This window comes from Mustela nivalis, assembly GCF_964662115.1.
Source record: "Mustela nivalis genome assembly, chromosome: 13".
Classification (NCBI taxonomy): Eukaryota; Metazoa; Chordata; class Mammalia; order Carnivora; family Mustelidae; genus Mustela; species Mustela nivalis.
In genome coordinates this window covers 57,029,621-57,051,138 of record NC_139032.1, presented here as the reverse complement: position 1 = coordinate 57,051,138, position 21,518 = coordinate 57,029,621, and the positions used below count along the sequence as shown (strand labels likewise).

The following is a 21,518-nucleotide window of genomic DNA, read 5'->3' as shown; positions in this document are numbered from 1 at the left end:
CACAGAGGAAGTGAGAGTGAGTGCAAGTCATGTTGATGTCTGGAGGAGAAGAGTTACAGATAGGAGGAACAGCTCAGGTATAGCTGTTGTAACAGGAAGGACAGAGAAGAGTGGTAGGATGAGGTTAGAGGAATTAGAGGTGGGTGATCGTGTGTAGGAGCCCAAAATGAGATATCCAAAGGTTAGAGGGCAAGACCTGTGTATCTACCAGACATGTTCATTGCCTGTAGTAATGCCAGTTTCATTTCAGCTTTAGCTCCTCAAGACAGAAGTTAAAAATTGTGAAAAATAAAAAAAAAAAAAAGAAGTTAAAAACAGTGGGATCCTGCCCTATGTGTTAAGCTCATCAGAGATCAGAATTGTAATTTTTACAAAGATATTTTCAGTCATTTTAAAGAGTGTGACTTGTAATCCTTTTTTACCAATTTCTTTTTTTTCTCCCCTCTCCAAGGATGGACACAAGGACTGGATCTTTTCCATTGCATGGATCAGTGATACTATGGCAGTGTCTGGTAAAATTGACCTTTTGTATGGAGTTTTTGTTTTGTTTTGTTTTTTAATTTTATTTATTTATTTGACAGAGAGAGAGATTACAAGTAGGCAGAGAGGCAGGCAGAGAGGAGGCAGCAGACTCCCCGCCAAGCAGAGAGCCAGATGCAGGGCTCGATCCCAGGACCCTGAGACCATGAGCTGAGCTGAAGGCAAAGGCTTAACCCGCTGAGCCACCCAGGCGCCCCTTTTGTATGGAGTTTTTTTTGTTTTTAAAGATTTTATTTATTTATTTGACAGACAGAGATCACAAGTAGGCAGAGAGGCAGGCAGAGAGAGAGGAGGAAGCAGGCTCCCTGCTGAGCAGAGAACCCGATGTGGGGCTCAATCCCAGGACCCTGGGATCATGACCTGATCCGAAGGCAGAGGCTTTAACCCACTGAGCCTCCCAGGCACCCCTTGTATGGAGTTTTGATGTGGCAGAAGTTAAAAAGGATAGCAGTGTGATTAGAAATAGCCCAGTAAACAGACCATTGACTAGGAGATCTTATTACCAGTATTGGCTCTTTCTCTACTTTACTGTGTCTCCTTGGATAAGTCATTTCCCCTGTATATTCCTGATCTGGCAAGAGGAGTTACCAGCATTCTTCATTTATTATTCATACTCTGCCTTGTTCCCAAAAGTATGTGTGACAGCATGTTATCCACAACGTTTTTGTGGGCTTCATTGTAACAATGTTGTGAAAGTGTTTTTGGAATAGTTGATGTGAAGTATTAGGAGTAGTTATTTACTGTACAACTATATGGTGTGTTTCTTGTTGATAGAAGCTATAGGATTGGGGGGAATTTCTTTCCCAGTGGAAGACATCAGAAAAAAATACATGGAAGTGAGTGTAGAGAAGGTAATCTAGAGAAACACAAATGCTTTCTGGATACCCACAGCACCCTAGAAAGTAGGCTCAGAGTGCTAACGAGTTTTGCTCGGGACCCATATGTAAAAATATAGTACCCCAGTTCTAGATTCTTATAAAAATTGTATGTCACTAAGAAAAACCTAACAGAAAACCCTCTTAGCTACAGTTTCTTTACTATCTTCTCTGCTAGCATGCTTATTATCTATATCTTGAAATACCCCTGATATCCATCCATATTTTTTCTCTGCTTCTCTTCTGTCTTCTCCAGTCAATCTTCATGATGCTGCCATACTAGTTCTTTAAATTTTGTCCGGGTCTCCTAGGTGGCTCTGTTGTTTGGGCATCAGTTCAGGTCATGATCCCAGAGTTTTATATTGAGTCCTGCACTGGGCTCCTTGCTCAGTGGGGATCCTGCTCATTCTGCCTGCTGCTCCCCTTGCATATGCACTCACACGCTCTTTCTCTCTCTCTCTAGCAAATATGTGGGTAAAATATTTAAAAAATAATTTAAAAAATATTTTAAATATTTTTTCCTTATTATAAAAGTAATAAGTGTTTATCATAATTTTCTATATATATATTTTAAGATTTTTTTTTTTTTTTTTTTTTTTTGAGAGCAAGAGCACAAGCAGAGGGAGAAGCAGAGGGAGAGGGAGAAGCAGGCTCTCTGCTGAGCAGGGAGCCTGACGCAGGACTTGATCCCAAGACCCTGAGATCATGACCTGAGAGGAAGGCAGACACTTAACTGACTGAGCCACCCAGGGGCCCCCATAAGAAAATTTTTTTAATACAGATAAACAAAAAAGACAGTAAGAATTATCCTCGATATCTCTACCCAGGGATAATCACTGTCAATATTTTTAAAATACCTTGCCAGTCATTTTTCTGTACCTATTTTTTAGTTGGTTAAAATGGGATCATACAGAAGGATGAATATGTAGATAAATGTGCCAAGTACAATAAAATGTTGATTGTAGAATATAGATGTAATCGAACAGTTCATTGTAAAATTCTTTCAATATTTCAGTATGCTTGAATTTTTCATTATAAAACTTGCGTAGTTTTATTTTTTAATTTGCATAATAAACCATGCATAGTTCTCCAGATATGTCCTCTCTGGCCTTTTCTAGATTTCACATGTGATAAAACCTCTGCATTAAATCCCTGCCCATAAGCCTTATGGCTTATTCAGTAGATTTGCAGTGTGGAAAGGAGAGTTGGTAAATAACTTTACTGGAAAGGAATTTTATTTTTATTTATCTACTTATTATATTTAATATATAAATATATTTATATAATAAATTTTCAAGCCCCACACTGAGCTCTAGCTTGGAGCCCAGTGTGGGGCTTGAACTCAGGACCTTGAGATCAAGACCTGAGCTGAGATAAGGAGTAGGATGGTCAACTAACTGAGTCACTCAGGTCCCCCTAGAAAGGAATTAGGTGCTTCATTTTTGTATACTAGGGAAAACTATATTTTTAAGTATTTATTTTTTGTAGAACAGTCGTTATTTATTTTTTAAGTAATCTCTGCACCCAACATGCGGCTTGAACTTACAACCCCGAGGTCAAGAGTGGCATGCTATACCAACTGAACTGGCCAGCTGCCCCATATAGTCATTCCTAACTTGGGGCTTATGGTCCCTCTGGACCCATGGAAAGCCTTCAAGAGGTTCATGAACCTCCCTGAAGTTGAATGTGCAGTGTGGTTTTTGGTGTATTTTTCTAGGGAAGAGGGTCTTTAATATTCCTAGGTCTCTCAGAGGCATATAGTCAGAAAAGATTAAGCATCACTGATTTCAGGTGGAGGGTCCCAAACCCTACTGCCAGACATTGGTCGTGCATGCATGCCCAGGTGACCAAGCCAAATGTTTGGCTTGGAAAATTACTGAGTTTTCTCAAACTCTGTAGTACTCTCTTTTAAAAAATCTAGTGCCCAGCTAGCTCAGTTGGTAGAGCATAAGACTTAAAAAATTGGGGCGCCTGGGTGGCTCAGTGGGTTAAGCCTCTGCCTTCAGCTCAGGTCATGATCTCAGGGTCCTGGGATTGGGCCCTGCATTGGGCTCTCTGCTCAGCGGGAAGCCTGCTTTCCCCTCTTTCTCTGCCTGCCTACTTATGATCTCTCTATCAAATAAATACATATATATAATCTTAAAAAAAAAAAACGGGGCACCTGGGTGGCTCAGTGGGTTAAAGCCTCTGCCTTCGGCTAAGGTCATGATTCCAGGGTCCTGGGATCGAGCCCCGAGTCGGGCTCTCTGCTCGGCAGGGAGCCTGCTTCCCCCTCTCTCTCTGCCTGCTTCTCTGCCTACTTGTGATCTCCATCTGTCAAATAAATAAATAAATAAAATCTTTTAAAAAAAATCTCTTAAAAAATCCCAGCAAAGGAGGGCGCCTGGGTGGCTCAGTGGGTTAAAGCCTCTGCCTTTGGCTTGGGTCATGATCCCAGGGTCCTGGGATTGAGCCTCACATCGGGCTTTCTTCTCCGCAGGGAGCCTGCTATCTCCTCTCTCTCTGCCTACTTGTGATCTCTGTCTGTCAAATAAATAAATAAAATCTTTAAAAAAAAAAAAATCTCAGCAAAGGATGCCTGGGTGGCTCAGGTCATGACTCCAGGGTCTTGGGATTGAGCCCATATCAGGCTCCCTGCTCAGCAGGAAGCCTGCTTCTCCCTCTCCCACTCCCCCTGCTTATGTTCCCCCTCTCTCTCTATCTCTCTCTGTCAAGTAAATAAAGTCTTTTAAAAATAAATAAATAAATAGTAAAATTAAAAATCTCACCAAAGGTTAAAGGTTATATTTTAGCTCCTACATCTTAGTTGAATCATTCCTCTTGTAGCTCTTTTTTTTTTTTTTTTTAAAGATTTTATTTGTTTATTTGACAGACAGAGATCACAAGTAGATGGAGAGGCAGGCAGAGAGAGAGAGGGAAGCAGGCTCCCTGCTGAGCAGAGAGCCCAATGCGGGACTCGATCCCAGGACCCTGAGATTATGACCTGAGCCGAAGGTAGCCGCTTAACCCACTGAGCCACCCATTGGTGGCTCTTGTAGCTCTTAAGAGCTCTTGTAGCTCTTAAGAGCTCTTGTAGCTCTCTGTTTTGCAGTGGGCCACCTGACCAAGCTTTAGCACATATGAGGATGATGTACAAAGATCTTGGTTTCTGTAGGACTGTCCCATAGAGAGTTGGGTTATGTCTGACATCTGTGGTTTCCTTGCCCTGTAGGCTCACGTGATGGCTCTATGGGACTCTGGGAGGTGACAGATGACGTGTTGACCAAAAGTGATGCAAGGCACAATGTGTCACGGGTCCCTGTGTATGCTCACATTACTCACAAGGCCTTAAAGGACATTCCCAAGGAGGACACAAACCCTGACAACTGCAAGGTCCGGGCTCTGGCCTTCAACAATAAGAACAAGGTATGAGCTCGCCATGGAGGAAGGCTTTTCCTATTGCTTCAGCTTCTGGGCTTATATCTTGGCACTTGGCTTCTCCTTCCAAGTCAATACTTGCTAATATAGCTTAGTTCTGAGCCCATAGAGGATTGAAGGCTGAGGGTTGCTGGTGAGAAATTATAACTGAGATTCTGAAACCCATCCCTTGCACTGAGCTCTGCAGTATTTCTCTGGAGGGTCCATCTTTGTGGGTCAGCCATGCAGAGTTACCCTAGGGACACTAAGGACACTTTGATTTGACTGTCTCTCATTTGCACATGCCTTTGCAGGTGCTCTATTTTGGGTGTGATTTTCATACATACCTCTGAAGACGATGGCTTTTTTTCTCTTTGGTATTCAGTTTCTCGTCATGCTTCACTGCCTCTTCTCAACCTACCAGCAGGTCTTACCTAATAATTTAGTCAGATCTGAAATTGAGGATATTAAGTAGAATGTTGGGATGGGAACTCAGAGCCAAAAGAGAGGAAAAGCTCCCAAAATCTCAGGCCACATTTTAAAGGGTAGTTCCTTAATCTCCTCTAACTTCTGGCTATAACTGTAGCCTAGAGATAGATTGAGATTCTCCACTGATAGAAGCTCTCATACTGCCATTTATGAAACTCTCCTTCATCCTTTTATTCTGCTGGAACTATCTAACAGGATGTCATGGGAATGATTGCATAGTAAGAGCTTTTGGAATCATGGGTGTTTACATTACTGCTAGAACCTGGCCTGGCTTCCTTCTTGAGTTCTCCCAAATAGCAACCTTAATTTAATATGCCATCCAGCTGCATTCCATGGAGTGAGGTGATGGGCTGACCATCCCTGGCCCCCCTGCTGGAATCATGGGATAAGAATGAATGACGAGTGGGAGGACCCCAACCTTCAGGGTCCTCCCCTGCTTACCACCATGTATTAGTTGCTACAGATTGAAATATAACCTGTTTTTCATTGCTCTTGTAGGAATTGGGAGCAGTATCTCTGGATGGTTATTTTCATCTCTGGAAGGCTGAAAATACACTGTCTAAGGTGTGATGAACATGACTTAGTGGTTTTACCTGAAAATTCACCTTTTGGTTAAAATACTTTTATTCTTCCTGAGCCTTTTCATTCTTGCCTAAGTCACCAGTTTTCCAAGGGTCTGGGCATGTTAATGCACAGTGCATGGAACTCTGAATCTAACATGCCTCTCTTAAAAGTCTTTTAAAAAGATCAGAGGGGGAGAATCTTTCACATTGCAAGGACTTGCTGTCTGCAAGCCGTCCTCTAGTCCACAAGGCATTTAAGTATTAGCTTATGGATTATTGGCAATTTAGAATGTTGAAAGGGCAGGAAAACCTAGAAGTTAGAATTACCAGCTACTGAAAATCAATTAAACTAGATAAACTATCTCTGAAATAATAGGTAATAAGAATATTTATAATCTTTACAAGCAACTTCTGCACAAAGTGAAACCTACCTGTGGGTCCCTCTTGTCCCAGACTTCTGCTGCTTATTACTTCTGTGATAGACTCTTTCTCAAGAGGAAGCAGAATTCTAGGAATAACTGACTCCTTCATGTCAAGCAGCCTTTGAGCTCCACTGACCTTGGTTGGTGCCTTCTATGCAGTAGGCACCCACTAAGGATGGGGTGAATGAAAAGGATCCAGGATTAAGGCTGAGTGTTGTTAGCTGAGGTTGACCCAGTCCCATGAGTATGCTGTTTGTGGTGTGTAACTCCCATACAATTGGGAAGCTAGGCTGAGAGTAGCCAGAAATCAGCCCCTTTATCTGAAGAACAGTGAGGAGGGTGTAGCAGAGAGGGTCATGGCAGAGAACAGCGTGACCATGGCTGGAAATAACCTGTAGGTCTAAGCCTTTCTGCTTCTAATTATTTAATTCCAAATTAATCTTTTTCCCTAATCAGTCCTTCCTATTACTGAGATCTTACTGCATATTAGTTACCCTCTCTTTCTCTTACTTAGTGGTGAAACAGGGCATTATTTTTGTCTTTTTGTCTCTGTGATTTTATGTGGCTTGTGTTTGAAGGAAGCCCACGGTATTGGGCATCTAACTAAGAACACTCCCCTGTAGGATGCTCTCTGGTACTGCCGTGGGTCCCTCACTTCTTTCTCTGTTTCAGCTCCTCTCCACCAAACTGCCATATTGCCGTGAGAATGTGTGCCTGGCCTATGGTAGTGAATGGTCAGTATATGCAGTGGGCTCCCAAGCTCATGTCTCCTTCTTGGATCCACGGCAGCCATCATACAACGTCAAGTCTGTTTGCTCCAGGGAGCGAGGCAGTGGTAAGAGTCGTGGTATGGCCCCTGTTTGGTAGGAAAATATTGCAGAAGATGAGACCTTCCACCTTAAACAGCCTTAAAAAATTAAGGGTCATATAATTTTTCAGGGGTAGATGATGAGGAAGCCGAAGGCTAGCTGAAGACAAAGCGCAAGCTGACATCCTGCAGCCTCCCCCTCACCCCCTACTCCTTACTCCTGGGTGGGACTTGTGTGGCATTCTTCCAGGGATCTCTGAGCTAAATGTTAATACCTTGCTAGAGGAGAAAACAACTTGACAGAGGCAAGACCCCTGGTATCTTGTAGATGGGTCCTCTTTAGCATATGAAAGTTCTTTTTGAAACCTCCCTTTTCCTTACTTCCCGCACCTCAGGAGTCTATAACAGCCACTCCTCAAGACCTGGGGCAGTGGCTCTTTCTTCCCGTGGGTCCAGTCTCTGTGCTTTAATAAACCACCATTTTGCACCAAAAAAAAAAAAAAAGGAAAGAAAGAAAAAGAGAGTCCCACTGTGCCCCACCTTAGAAGTACATTGCAGATGGGTTTTTTTTTTTTTTTAAAGATTTTATTTATTTATTTGACAGAGATCACAAGTAGGCATAGAGGCAGGCAGAGAGAGAGAGGAGGAAGCAGGCTCCCCGCCAAGCAGAGAGCCCGATGCGGGACTCCATCCCAGGACCCTGAGATCATGACCTGAGCCGAAGGCAGCAGCTTAACCCACTGAGCCACCCAGGCGCCCCAGCAGATGGGTTTTGACTTTAAGTTTCTGCGTTGGTTGCAGAACAAGTATAGTGATATTTATGAAACCTGGTGGAGGTTTTTGGTGACAGAAGAAGGGAGCTTATGAAACTGCAAATGGAAGCAGAGCCTCAAGCCACCAGAAGCAAATTTGTGGCCACATGAAGCCTTTAGTGAAAACCAATAGGATATTGGTGGTTTTCATATTCTTTCACATATCTTGACTTTCTGTCCTTTGGCAGTTTTTTGCTGGTGCCTTGCCTGAACAGTAAACTTCATTTATGCTAAGAGTTAATGTGCAGTGAGGGAGTTTACAGAGGGCATGAGGAAACTTGAGGGTGGCGGATAGGTGGTGGATATATTCCTTATTTTGATTGTGCTGGTAGTGTCGTGGCTATATACATATGTTAAAACTTTAGATGGGGGCTGGGTGGCTCAGTGGGCTTAGCCACTGCTTTTTGCTCTGGTCATGATCTCAGGGTCCTACTTTAAATATGTGTAGTGTATTGTTTTTCATTTATACCTCAGTAAAAACTGAAGAAAATACTTAGTTTAGTTCTTTTTTCTTTTTAGTTCTTTTTTTTTTCTTTAAAGATTTTACTTATTTATTTGACAGAGAGATCACAGGTAGGCAGAGAGGCAGGCATGGGGGAAAGGGGAGCAGGCTCCCTGCCAAGCAGAGAGGCTGATGCAGGGCTCGATCCCAGGACCCTGGCACCATGACAGAGCTGAAGACAGAGGCCTTAACCTACTGAGCCACCCAGGTGCCCCCTTTTTGCTTTTTTTTTTTTTAAAGATTTTATTTATTCACTTGACAAAGAGCGGGAGATTATGAGTAGGCAGAGAGAGGCTGGGGAAGCAGGCTCCCAGCTGAGCAGAGAGCCCGATACGGAGCTTGATCCCAGGACCCTGGGATCATGACCTGAGCCGAAGGCAGAGGCTTAACCCACTGAGCCACTCAGGTGCCCCACTTAGTTTAATTCCACTGGGAGTGAATTCAGCTTCAGCCACCCATCTTTTTTTTTTTTTTAATTTATTTTGAGAGACCGCTCAAACGAGAGCACAAGCAGGGGGCACAGGGAGAAGCAGACTCCCTACTGAGCAGGGAGCCAGATGTGGGGCTAAGTCTCAGGACCCTGAAATCATGACCTGAGCTGAAGGCAGTCGCTCAACTGACTGAGCCACCCAGGCACCCCAGCCTCCCATATTTTTTTTTTTTCTTAAGATGTTGTTTCTTTATTTGACAGATCACAAGTAGGCAGAGAGGCGGGCGGGGGGGGGGGCAGGGGGCAGGGGTAGAAGGCTCCCTGCTGAGCAGAGAGCCAGATGTGGGGCTTGATCCTAGGACCCTGGGATGGTGACCTGGGCTGAAGGCAGAAGCCTAACCCACCGAGCCACCCAGGCACCCAGCCTCCCATCTTTTATGATATATTTTCTCTGAGAGGACTCTTTATTTATCAAGGAATAAAAAGACTTATGTTTGTACTGTATCTTAAGATTTCAAAATACCTTTATCTGTGGTCTTACTTCATCTTACCTGGAACCCTGTGGGAAGCAGGTGGAAAAACACAAGGTTAGTGTTAACCCTTTTTTATAGATGAGGAGACCGAGACCCAGAGCAGTTAAAGTAACGTGGACCCAGAGCAGTTAAAGTAACATGCTCAACATCATACAGATTGGTGGGAGTACAGCCATAAACTAGAATCCAGATCAGGTTAACAAAGTATATTTTACCTCGCTGTTGCCTTTCTCATGCAAAAATGTAGATGCATTATCCTGGAAGTCCTAAAAGGCACACTATGGATTACAATTTAGCCTCTCTCTTCCAAGTATTGTTTATTTTTATGCAGATACTGCAAAAGTGGCTTTTGTTTGGGGTTGGTTTTCAGTTATAGTTAAGACATTCATGTTTCAGCCCCCAGAGAATAATATGTGCAATGAGAGTTGTAAGGGGAAGAATAAATTGGCTTGGCTGGAATAATGTCTGCAATGAAAAGTTTTAAGAGGGTCGCCTGTCAGGCTCAGTCGATGGAGAATGCGACTCTTGATCTCTGGGTTATAGATTCAAGTCCCATATTGTGTGTAGAGATTACTTAAAAATAAAATCTTTAGGGGCACCTGGTTGTCTCAGTAGCATGCAATTCTTACCTTGGGGTTGTGAATTTGAGCCCTATGTTGGATAGAGAGATTATTTAAAAATTAAAAAAATCTTTAAAAAATTAAAAATTTGAAGTATCTGGGTGGCACAGTCGTTAAGCTTCTGCCTTCGACTCAGGTCATGATCCCAGTGTTCTGGGATCAAGCCCTGAGTCTAGTCGGGCTCCCTGCTCAGCAGGAAGCCAGCTTATCCCTCTCCCACTCCTCCTGCTTGTGTTCCCTCTCTCACTGTGTCTCTCTCTATCAAATAAATCTTTTAAAATATGTAATTTAAAAATTAAATGAAATCTCTTTAAGTAGGCTCCATGCCAAAATGGAGCCCAGTGCAGGACCTGAACTTAACAGCCCTGAGATTTAAGACCTGGAGTGAAATCAAGAGTCTAATGTTTAACCAACTGAGCCACCCAGGCACCCCTAAAAAAAATAAAAATAAAATAAAAATTTAAAAAAGCTTCATGAGATTTTGGTTACTATTACAGGAGTAGCTTTCATGCCTAATAAGGAAATACTGATTCTATAGATATTATTGAGCCCCTCTGACGTGCCAAGAGACATCTTTGTATCCCATGCACTTATTTGATCCACAGATGCAATATCAGATAAAGACCTTGCACGTAGTGGTTTTAGGTCAGATAGGAAGAAGTCCTTTTTAACATGATTTGTAAATAGCAGATTACCCTGTTTCAGTATAGGTTAGAAACATACTGAAAGAGAGTTTAGAGTTCGGAAAGATGACTCCACAATGAGTCTAGGGGAGGGAGGTTCTGGGTACACTTAGGGTCTTAGGCCAAAGGCATCTTAGACATCGTCAGGCCTCTAGCACTTCTCTAAGGCTTATGGAAAGGTTCCTGTTAGTGTCTGAATGGGCATTGTGCCACCAGAGTTCTCAGGTTTTCACATGAGCTATTCCTGCCATAAACACCTGGGAAAGCCACTGTCTGGTATTTGGAGGTGCCATGTGACCTCAGTGCCAGAGAAATACAGGTTAGCAGATTGTCAGTGTGTGCTCTCCCTACTCATTGTCCTTTACTTTTGTCTCTCTCAGGGATCCGGTCAGTGAGCTTTTATGAGCACATCATCACTGTGGGTACAGGGCAGGGTTCCCTGCTGTTCTATGACATCCGAGCTCAGAGATTTCTGGAAGAGAGGCTCTCAGCTTGTTATGGGTCGAAGCCCAGACTAGCAGGGGAGAATCTGAAACTGACCACTGGCAAAGGCTGGCTGGTGAGTAAGCCCCTTTCTGACATGGTTACTGAACAGTGACAGAAAAATTGCCTTCAGTCTACCCACCTCTTCCCACCCCCACTGATAACATCAGCCACCCACATACTTTTTTGATGGTAAGAGGTACTCCTTAGAGCAGAGGAAGGCACTCCCCCTTGATTTTGCTTCTGTGTCTACATGTCCATGGGAAAACCGAAGCTGAGTAAGATAAGCTAGTTGACTCGGGATTCCCCCCAGGTGATAATAGATCCGGAAGGAGGAGGACCCCCGCACTGTGGTGGCCACTGAATTACTAAAGGGTTTGGTTCCGGCTATCCTGAGACTTTGGGTTGGTATAGCAGTTGTTCATCCTGTTCCTGCCTCATGTTCATTTGGGAACGTGAAGCTCCATTTCCCATGAACACCAGTCACAATCTCCTGACATCAGGCTAAATGCAGGACCCTCTCCTCAAGACCAGAAGGCATTCCTGTCTCTTTCTGTCCTCTTCTCTGCCCCATGGCCTAGAGGTGCTAACAGAGTCTTGTTTTCTTCCCATAGAATCATGATGAAACCTGGAGGAATTACTTTTCGGACATTGATTTCTTCCCCAATGCTGTTTACACCCACTGCTACGATTCGTCGGGAACGAAACTCTTTGTGGCAGGAGGACCCCTCCCTTCAGGGCTCCATGGAAACTATGCTGGGCTCTGGAGTTAATGACAACTCTCTCCCAAAATGCAGAGATTTACACTAACTTCCATCCTTAGTTTTCTTGTTTCTTTTTATTTTCTTCCAGTTGTGTGAGGCCCTCATGTTAGTGGGAACAGGAGAGTTTGCCTATGGTTTAGGCACTTGACAGGAAGCTCTGTACAGAAATCTGAAGCCTTTTTTGTTGTTGGTTTTTTTTCTTCAGCTTTTGGTAATCAGAATTTTACTGTCTTTTTTCTTTCTGGCTTCTCAACCAAACACTGTTAATTCTTATTTTTTCCTTAAGTGACACACACTCTCCCCTTTTGGTTCTTTAGGCTGGCATACTCATTCTCACCCTTACTTCACTCTTGAGAGGTAGGGCTCCTTTATAATTATGTGGTTGCTGTCAGACTTTCTGTGAAAGTTTGGGGGCTGTGTGTGTATCTGTTGTGTGTGTGTCTGTGTGAGAAAGAGAACTTGGATGCCTGCAAACACTGTGTGTCACTGAAAGTACCTGGAGTAAGAATTACTTGTAATTAAAATATTTATAAAAAAAAACAACTTTATTCACAGAGTCAGCTTTGGGACTAGTCTTTATCTTGTTTTGTAAAAGTCTAACAGCACTGATTATAGGAATTAAAAACAGAAAAACAATCACCACCAGGAAAACCCTTTGAGTTAGATTGCAGGCTTCCTAGTGATGCTCATCCCAGGACTCCAGAGTGATCCGTCCCCTATCTAACTTCCCAACTTGGTGTTGCCCAGGTGAGAATACTTCTGTGTGTCATTTCCACTTTAACTTCCAATCTGCTTAGCCAGTGGCCACTCCCCTAAAACATCAGGGTTTCTATCCTGATGCAGTTCTGGAGGCTGCAGAAGGCTTGGTAGAACTTGGTAAAGAGAATCCCCATCCCAATCTTCCTTTTCCTTCTTCAAACAAGATGCAATCTGGTATTATCTCAGGGGCCTGGAGCAGGGGGCCTTAAGTCTGCTAACATTCACATACTCAGTCCCCTTGGCTTTGGGGAGAAACTTCTCCTTTGCCTTTCTTCTAATCTCCCCAATGGGTTTTGCTTTGCTTTTCTAAATTGGGTTCAGTCCAGGAGGGTGGGGGTAAGCAGGGGGTCTATCTGTGTATAGTGAGTCCTTCATGTGTGTAATGTTCATTTTCTTATTACAGTGGGGCTGGGGTTGAAGCCACCTCTCCCTCTCGGCTCAGCCCTGGGATGGTGGTAGGTGGCCTATAGCCAGCAACATTGTGCATGTAAAAGCATTGATGTGACTAGTAATTTGTTCCTCCCTTGAACTCTGTTTAGTCTGAGGTTTTGAAACTTGCAGGCAACTGACTGACCGTAATGTCCAGTTATTCCTTGCTTTTTACGCATCATGTTGCAGATAGCAGCTGTTCCCACCCACAGATTCCTCCTCTATTCTAAGCACATACTCTGCTTCTGTCAGCAGCCTATCCTGGGGAAAGGAAAAGTCATATTTATTCCTGCACTCTAGTTTCTATATTCTCCCAGTTATTCCCCTCTGCTCTGGGTCTAAGTGGGGTGATTGAAAAAAAGAGTGCCTTCTCCTTGATAGTGGGGGCTGTTGGGGGAGACAGCAAGTCCACCCTATCTTCGTGATACACCAGGTGCACACCACAGGTTCTAGAATTCTCATCTAACCTAGAGAAATAGGTGCTATAAACAGGGAATTAAGTAAAATGCTGGATACTATAGATCTTTTAATTGTCTTAATTTTTTTTTCTATTAAACTACAGTCTGTAGATTTCTTAGTTCTCACAGAACTTCTATCATTTTAAACCAACTTCTATATTAAAAAAAAAAGTCTTAAGTAGGATGTTTTGTACTGTTGCCAGACCCTCTTCTGTGATGGGTAATATGTTTGATTGTTTGAGATTTTGTTTTTAAAAATGTAGCACTTGACTTTTTGCCAAGTAAAAATAAATATTCCAGTTGCAAATTGGTTTGAGTGAGCATGTATAGCCAAGGGACAGCAAGAAAAAATGATGGTTGGAGGGCTAGGATTGCTTGGAGCAGAAGAGGAACAAGAGTTCCCTCACAGTTAAAGACATGTCAAGTGCAAACACACAGATACTAAGACCTGCTTGCTTCTGGTCTCTAGCCCTGGCCCAAGATCAGTTGCTCTGGGAACCAGTGGAAGATGAATATGCCCAGGCTGAAGATGAGCAAGAAGGCTGCTAGTCCTTGCTCTGAATGACTGGATTTGAGTAAGGTGACCAGCTCCTCTCCCCCAGAAGGGTTGGTGATAGGTTCTATCTGCTGGAGTGGAGGGTTCCCTGGGAATGACTAAAAGTGGCTGCTCAGTGCCTAGGGAATAGGATATCATTTTTTTTAAGTTGGCACCACAGCTCCTAGCTGCCCTTTATAAGAGGAGGAAACAGTGACCATAGTGACTGATGCTCTTCCCAGAGCTTGTTTGGGGCTGTAGCTGAGAGAAAGGCAGACTGCTGAATCATACCACCTTCCTTAGCTGATTCTGGAAGACCCATCAGGACTGAGCCACAGAGCCAGGCAAGGCAGTAGATTCCTCTGTCACACAGTACTTGTTCCTTTTTAGGCAAGCTAGATAGAGCTGCCCTTTGCACCTGCCTTGGAGGCTGACTAGTTCAGAATGATTCATGCAGGTATCTGCCTATATGATCAAAGGCCAGAAAACAGTAAGGGGGAAGTAATTAAGCGATCAAGAGGGCTTCCTAGAGGAGAAGAGCCTTTCCCAAAATGAGATTTTTAGAATACCCAATCCATGGTATAGTGACAGGTATTTGCAGAATGTGCCATGATCAAGTTATTCCTGGGAAATGCAGATTTAAACAAAGACCTGGTGCTTTACTCCCCAACCTCAGGTTTTGGTTACTAGGGGACTTGTGTTTATGGAATATGCTCCGAGAAAGATGACGGGATATGAGAGCTACCTGACTTGGGCTCCTGTCCTCCGGGCAATCTTGGCCTGCTCCTGTTTTCTAGCCAGACTTTGCAGCAAAGTATTTATCTCACAGAAAAACTTCGTGGACTTGATAGGTTCCCTCCCTTTCCTGCCGTAGTCCCTATTCCCAAGCCATGAAAGAACTTCCTTGTTCTCCCTCAGGCCACATGCCTCATTCCAAATGGTCTACTCCCTCCTCCCATCCTCCTGTGGATCCTCTTACAGACAGCTCTGGAAACATTCATGCTCTAGGTTCCCTACCCTTGCCATGTTGATTAGTATTTCTAGTAACGACTTTCAAGCTAGGCTTATCTGATCCAGCTGCCACACAGAAAATAACAAGTCAGGGTGTCAAGACCCTTGGCTTAGCATTGGGGTCAATTACAAGAGTCAGCCTATGACCCAAGTGTTTTTTCCATTCCAGTTGGCTGATGTCTGGGAGTCAATGGATCGGGATTGGGGAAGAATCACTCAATGTTACTTGCCATTAACCATATCTCATTTCATGATAGTGAGCTGAGATGGCTTGAAGCTTTGAAGGTAGAGACATATACTAAGTCTGGAACCACCAATGAAAACAAGAAAGTGTGGGTTTCTTAGCTTGGTTCTTCTGCCCTTACTTCAACTCTTTCAAGGAATAATCCAAAGAAACGTGAGGAATTTGTTTCTATGCTACCACTAGAGAGAAAGGTGTGAACCAAGCTGCTCCAAATGGGGCTATAAGCCCTGTTATGATTCAGCTCTCCAAGACAGGGCTGTGAGCTGTCCTCTCAAATTCCTGCTGGGTTGAGCCTCACATTGGAACACTCCTCTTGATTAGTGTGTAATTGCCGAAGTCAGAATTTTTAAAGGATAATAATACTCATTAACTGAGCTCAGAGTCACATGTTTACTGCATTTTGTTAAGCACCACTCAGAGCTGTAATTAACATCCCTAGTGCTATGGACAGGAAGAAAACAAATGCTCAACTTCAGTCTTAAAGAAAACAAACTTCCCGGGGCGCCTGGGTGGCTCAGTGGGTTAAGCCGCTGCCTTCAGCTCAGGTCATGATCTCAGGGTCCTGGGATCGAGTCCCGCATCGGCCTCTCTGCTCAGCGGGGAGCCTGCTTCTCTCTCTCTCTCTCTCCCTGCCTCTCTGCCTACTTGTGATCTCTCTCTATCAAATAAATAAATAAAATCTTAAAAAAAAAAAAAAAGAAAACAAACTTCCCTCACTTGTAGCTACTTTTTTCCTTAACTGGTGGCAGCCTAACCAGAGGACTGGAAATAATAATGAGGCTCCAGGGTCAAGGCCATTTGCCTATTGCAGATAACATTGTACCATGGCCTGAGGTGTGGAGGCAGTGCACTGCTTATGTAAGAAACATCCTTCCATCTTCACCACCACCACGCGCACTCTGCTCCTCTAGGATCTTTTGCTTAAAACACGAAAGATTATTGTGTCAACCACCATGTTTTAGTTTTCCCCATTAGATCCTCCCCCACTCCACCCGCAGCTGGGGAAGAGGTGTAGTCTACCACCGATTAGAGATAATCTTGCTATTCCGCAAGGGGAATCCACCCCACCCCTGCAAGTGCTGACCAACCTCTCAGGTAAGTGTGAACCAAAAGGGAAAAGTATGGGTTCTTTTCTAGTTCTACTGCAGCTGCTTGTGGCCATGACTGAACAGGTTTTTTCCTCTCTTTAGATTGTTTTTTCGTCTTCTACCATGAGAAGAGTTGAGATTAGACATTAGATGATTTCCTGGGTCTTTAACATCCACAACTATTCTAGTGCAGGCAAGTCTCAGAAGAATAGGAAGCAATCCCTCTCCTCAAGCCGTTTGTCCTCAAAGCAGGTAAATATTATAGCAGGGCTTGTTAAATTTCTTACTTTCCTAGTGACTTACAATAAAACATTGAGAATTGTGGGTTGAATAGTGTCTCTCCAAAATTCAAGTCTACCTGGAACTTCAGAATGTGGCTTATTTGGAATTGTAGATGTAACTAAGGTAAGAATCAAGATGGAGTCATATTGGGTTAGGGTAGGCCCTAACTGCAATGAGGGTGTCCCTCTCTTGCATGTGTGCTCGCTTTCTCTATCTCAAATGAATAAATCTTTTTTTTTTTTTTTAAGATTTTTTTATTTATTTGACAGAGACACAGCAAGAGGGAGCAGAAGCAGAGAGAGAGGGAAAAGCAGGCTTCCTGCCAAACGGAGAGTCTGATGTGGGTCTCAGTCCCACGACCCTGGGGTCATGATCTGAGCTGAAGGCAGAGACTTAACAACTGAGCCACTCAGGGGCTCTCAAATAAATAAATCTCAAAAAAAAAAAAAAAGTAAAGGAAAGGACATACAGGAATACACAAAGAAGATAATGTGGAGAGAAGTGGAGATTGGGGTGATATTTCTTTAAGCAAAGGAACACCAGTAGCCCACAGAAGAAATTTTCTGATAATACAAAGATGAACAGTACTCACATAATAGTGCTAAGACTTGTAAAAGAAAAATTAAAGCCCAGGCGGCGCTTTGGTGGCTCAGTTTGTTAAGAGTCTGCCTTCAGCTCAGGTCATGATCCTAAGATCCTGGTATCGAGCCCTGAGTCAGCTTCCTTGCTCAGTGGGAAGCCTGCTTTCCCTCTCCCACTCCCCTTGCTTGTGTTCCCTCTCGCTGTGCCTCTCTCTGTCAAATAAATAAATAAAACTTAAAAAAAAAAAAAAAGAAAGGGGAGCCTGGGTGGCTCAGTGGGTTAAAGCCTGTGCCTTCAGCCCAGGTCATGATCCCAGGGTCTTGGGATCAAGCCCCACATCAGGCTCTCTGCTTGGCAGGGAGCCTGCTAACTCCTCACTCTCTGCCTGCCTTTCTGCCTACTTGTGATCTCTATCTGTCAAATAAATAAATAAAATCTTAAAAAAAAGAAAGAAAGAAAGAAAAGTAAAGAAAAGAAAAAGCCCAGAACCACACTTGAATTGATTCTGCCTGGAAGATCCATTCCTTCTAGGGCCAAGGCAGTAATCCCCAAACTGCTCACCGCTGGTTCTTTTTTCCTACCTATTTCAAACTGTCTGAATATTTTTAACTTTTACTCAAGGTCATCTTTTCACAGTACAGACTATAGAGTCAGGATGCTTTCCTATCCTGAGTTTATTGGCCAGTAACACATACAGCTATCTGCATTCCCCCTGGATTGTAGAAGATAATAGATCTAACTAAGGCCTGTCATACCTAAATTTGCTCTACTGTAGGATCTGCCTTGTACCTGCCTGTGCAGACCTAGTTACTACCCAGAGTGTGAGAAAAGATCCCCAAGATCAAGGATGCATGCATGAGTCAAGGATGGAGGATGCATGAGTCATTAGATAAAGCTGGCATTGACTTTATTGTTTCTAGGCTACCGGTTAATCTAACTGGTGCCTCTGGACTTTATTAGGAACCCTTAGCCTATCGAAATAGATTTATTGTGTTGAAAAATTATTGATTATTGACCCAGCAGTTTCACTTCTGGGAATTTTAGGAAATGTTTTAGGCAAGCATGCAAATATAGATGTATCAGGATGGTTTGTCATGGCATTAATTACAAAAAAAAAAAACAACACCTGGAAGTATCCTAAGTCTGTTAATAAGGAAATGGTTAAATGAAAATTAAAAAGGAAAAGAAAATGTAAAGTATTTGCAGGTCATCAGGTGCCTGGGTGGCTTGGTTAAACATCAACTCTTTTTTTTTTTTTTAAAGATTTATTTATTAGAGAGAAGGCACACACATGTGAGCAGGGGAAGCAGCATAGTGAGGGAGAGAGAATCTCAAGCAGACTCCTCACCAAGCAGGGAGGCCGATGCAGGCCTCAATCCTACAGCCATAAGATCATGACCTAAGTCAAAATCAAGAATCAGTCATTTAACAGACTGAGCCACCCAGGCACCCCAAGCATCCAACTCTTGATCTCAGCTCAGGTCTTTAAATCAGGGTTGTGAGTTAAAGCCCCATGTGGGGCTCACACTGGATGTGGAGCCTACTTAAAATATCTGCAGGGGGGCCTGGGTGGCCCAGTGGGTTAAACCTCTGCCCCTGGCTCAGGTCGTGATATCAGGGTCCTGGGATCAAGGGCCACATCAGGCTCTCCACTCAGCGGGGAGTCTGCTCCCCCCACCCCACCCTGCCTGCCTCTCTGCCTACTTGTGACCTCTCTCTCTGACAAAGAAAGAAATCTTAAAAAAAATTTTTTGCAGGTCAAGCTCATCACAAAAAGACCACTAGCTATTATATGCCTCCTGCTGGGTTGCAACAGGAAGTTTGTTTTTAAGATTATATATATATTTTTAAATTTTTTTTAAAGATTATTTATTTATTTGACAGAGATCACAGTAGACAGAGAGGCAGGCAGAGAGAGAGAGAGAGGGAAGCAGGCTCCCTGCTGAGCAGAGAGCCCGACGCGGGACTCGATCCCAGGACCCTGAGATCATGACCTGAGCCGAAGGCAGCGGCTTAACCCACTGAGCCACCCAAGCACCCTAAGATTATATTTTTAAGTAATCTCTATACCCAGTATGGCACTTGAACCTATGACCCTGAGATCAAGAGTCACACATTCTACCTACTGAGCCATCCAGGTGCCCTTGTGACACAAACTTAATAGAAGTACCTAAGAAGTGTTCCTGCTAGAAAACCAAACTTGATTTAAACAAACACAGATCTATCATCTCTAAGAAAATACAGTGGTAGAGGAACGTATTAATGGTATAATGAGCATGCCATTACATGCAAATACAGGATTTTCCCAAGAAACCCAGAAACTTCTAGGGAGACTGGGTAAATTCTCCTTTGAGCTAGTGAATCCATCATCCACCCAGTAGGGGGAGCCAGAACTTAGTTCCCGAACTCTGGAGATAGCATTGCCACCTAAACGCAGTATGGTGTGAGCAAAGACGCACACAATACATGATTTTTGAGGAGGGAAAGAGAAGGGGCAGACAGAGCTTTAATACCAGTCTTGAAGGAGGGTTTTGTTGTTTGTTTGGGGATGGGTTTGCTATAATGAACTTTTCAGAGTAGCAGTCCTTGAACCAACCTCCCCTTTACATTTATGAACAGATTATTTACAAAATGATATGCACTCAACTTCTAAAAAGTGTGTGTATATGTGTTTGTGGCTTATTTTTTTTTAACATTTTTTTATTTTGACAGAGCACAGGCAGAGGGAGAGGGAGAAACAGGATCCCCGCTGAGCAGAGAGCCTGATGTGGGGCTCAATCCTAGGACCTAGGATCATGACCTGGATAAAAGGCATACATGGATTAAAGTTAGGTAGGAGGCAGCTTGGAGGAAGAGCGCTGGATCTGAGGTCATTGTTCTTAGTTAAATCCTGTCTCTAATGATTAACCAGCTCGTTGGCTGTAAGCTGTTTGAATCTCTCTTCACAGATAAGGGATATGAAGATGCTTTGAAATAGTGCACAACTATAAAGCTTTCCCATGGCTCCCAACAGCCTGAGCCATCTGTTGAGATTTCACAGTCCCAGGGATGTAGCAGATCTCCCTCACTTAAGCTCAGTCCAAGTAATTGTTACTGTGGGGCAGCCAGGAGCATGGGGACTAGCTGGTGTTCACTTCGACAAAAAACTTCAACTCCTCAAGCATCCAGCCAGGCTTTTACCTAAGCAGGAACCATGGGCTTCTGTATCCCTTCTGGTTGCAGCTTCCCCTTTTAACCAGAGAGGTGAGAGGCTTAGCCAGACTGCCCATGCTAAAGTCAGAATCCATGTGTGGCCCTTCCCCCAATACACAGGTGGCTAAGCAACGCTGGAGAGAGCTCTGAGCTCTCTGAGAAATGATGGAGAGGTAGCTTCTCAGATAACACTACAGACTCTGCTAAGAGCTGAGCTGGGAGAATTAGAGAAAGACGTTTCTCTGAGCCTGGGTGGCTTAGTGGGTTAAAGCCTCTGCCTTCAGCTCAGGTCATGATCCCAGGGTCCTGGGATGGAGCCCTGCATCCGGCTCTCTGCTCAGCGGGGAGTCTACTTCCCTCCTCTCTCTCTGCCTGCCTCTCTGCCTACTTGTGATCTCTGTCTGTCAAACAGATACATAAAATCTGAAAGAAAGAAAGAAATACAGACAGACAGCGGACTTTGGTACTCATACTTCTCATACATTATTGCTGATGAGGGTCAGGGAGTGACCAGCACCAGCTTTGTCCCACTGGGCATCTACAGGTCCAGGTTGGGTCCACCTGTGTTTGGCATAGGTGCTGATTTGTGTTTGTGTTTTTCCTGAGTTCTTTTCCCAGTCCAGGTCTCACCTTCTGTAGCTGGCTGTGGCTACAGCTGGGGACAGCAGTTTTCTGCAGGGGCTCTTCCTCAGCAGGGCATGTTCAGGCCTGTAGGAACTGGCTTAACTGGCTTCTCAGAGTCTTGACTCCAGCCCAGACTCCTTTAGCTTCAGGGAAGAAGGTTTGGGGGGCGGGGGGAGGAGGAGACAAGATACAGCCAAAGGGAACCATGAAGTCTGGAAATCCCTGGACAGGTAACTTTATTCTGACGGGAGGATTCCTCAGGCTTCCCTGAAGTTCCACCAACCTATCGCCTTACGGGTCCCAGAACAGAGACTCCAGCCTCCTATAGTTTGCATCACTTCTGATTCTCCATAAAGTTGTGCTCTTAGCGAAGACTTCCATGCATGTTCTAGCT

At 43.8% G+C, this 21,518-nt stretch overlaps 1 protein-coding gene across 2 annotated transcripts in view; it reads left to right on the top strand.

Annotated features, from left to right (window-relative positions):
• Window positions 1-13,873, top strand: part of DCAF12 (DDB1 and CUL4 associated factor 12) — a 29,881-nt gene extending 16,008 nt beyond the window's left edge. For both annotated transcript variants that reach the window (XM_082694618.1, XM_082694617.1), the window contains exons 4-9: window positions 452-512; window positions 4,627-4,820; window positions 5,799-5,864; window positions 6,958-7,120; window positions 11,054-11,232; window positions 11,771-13,873. In XM_082694618.1, coding sequence (XP_082550744.1) covers window positions 452-512; window positions 4,627-4,820; window positions 5,799-5,864; window positions 6,958-7,120; window positions 11,054-11,232; window positions 11,771-11,929 — 822 coding nt within the window. In that variant the 3' untranslated portion in view covers window positions 11,930-13,873. The remainder of the gene's footprint in view (window positions 1-451; window positions 513-4,626; window positions 4,821-5,798; window positions 5,865-6,957; window positions 7,121-11,053; window positions 11,233-11,770) is intronic.
• Window positions 13,874-21,518: the final 7,645 nt, after the last annotated feature.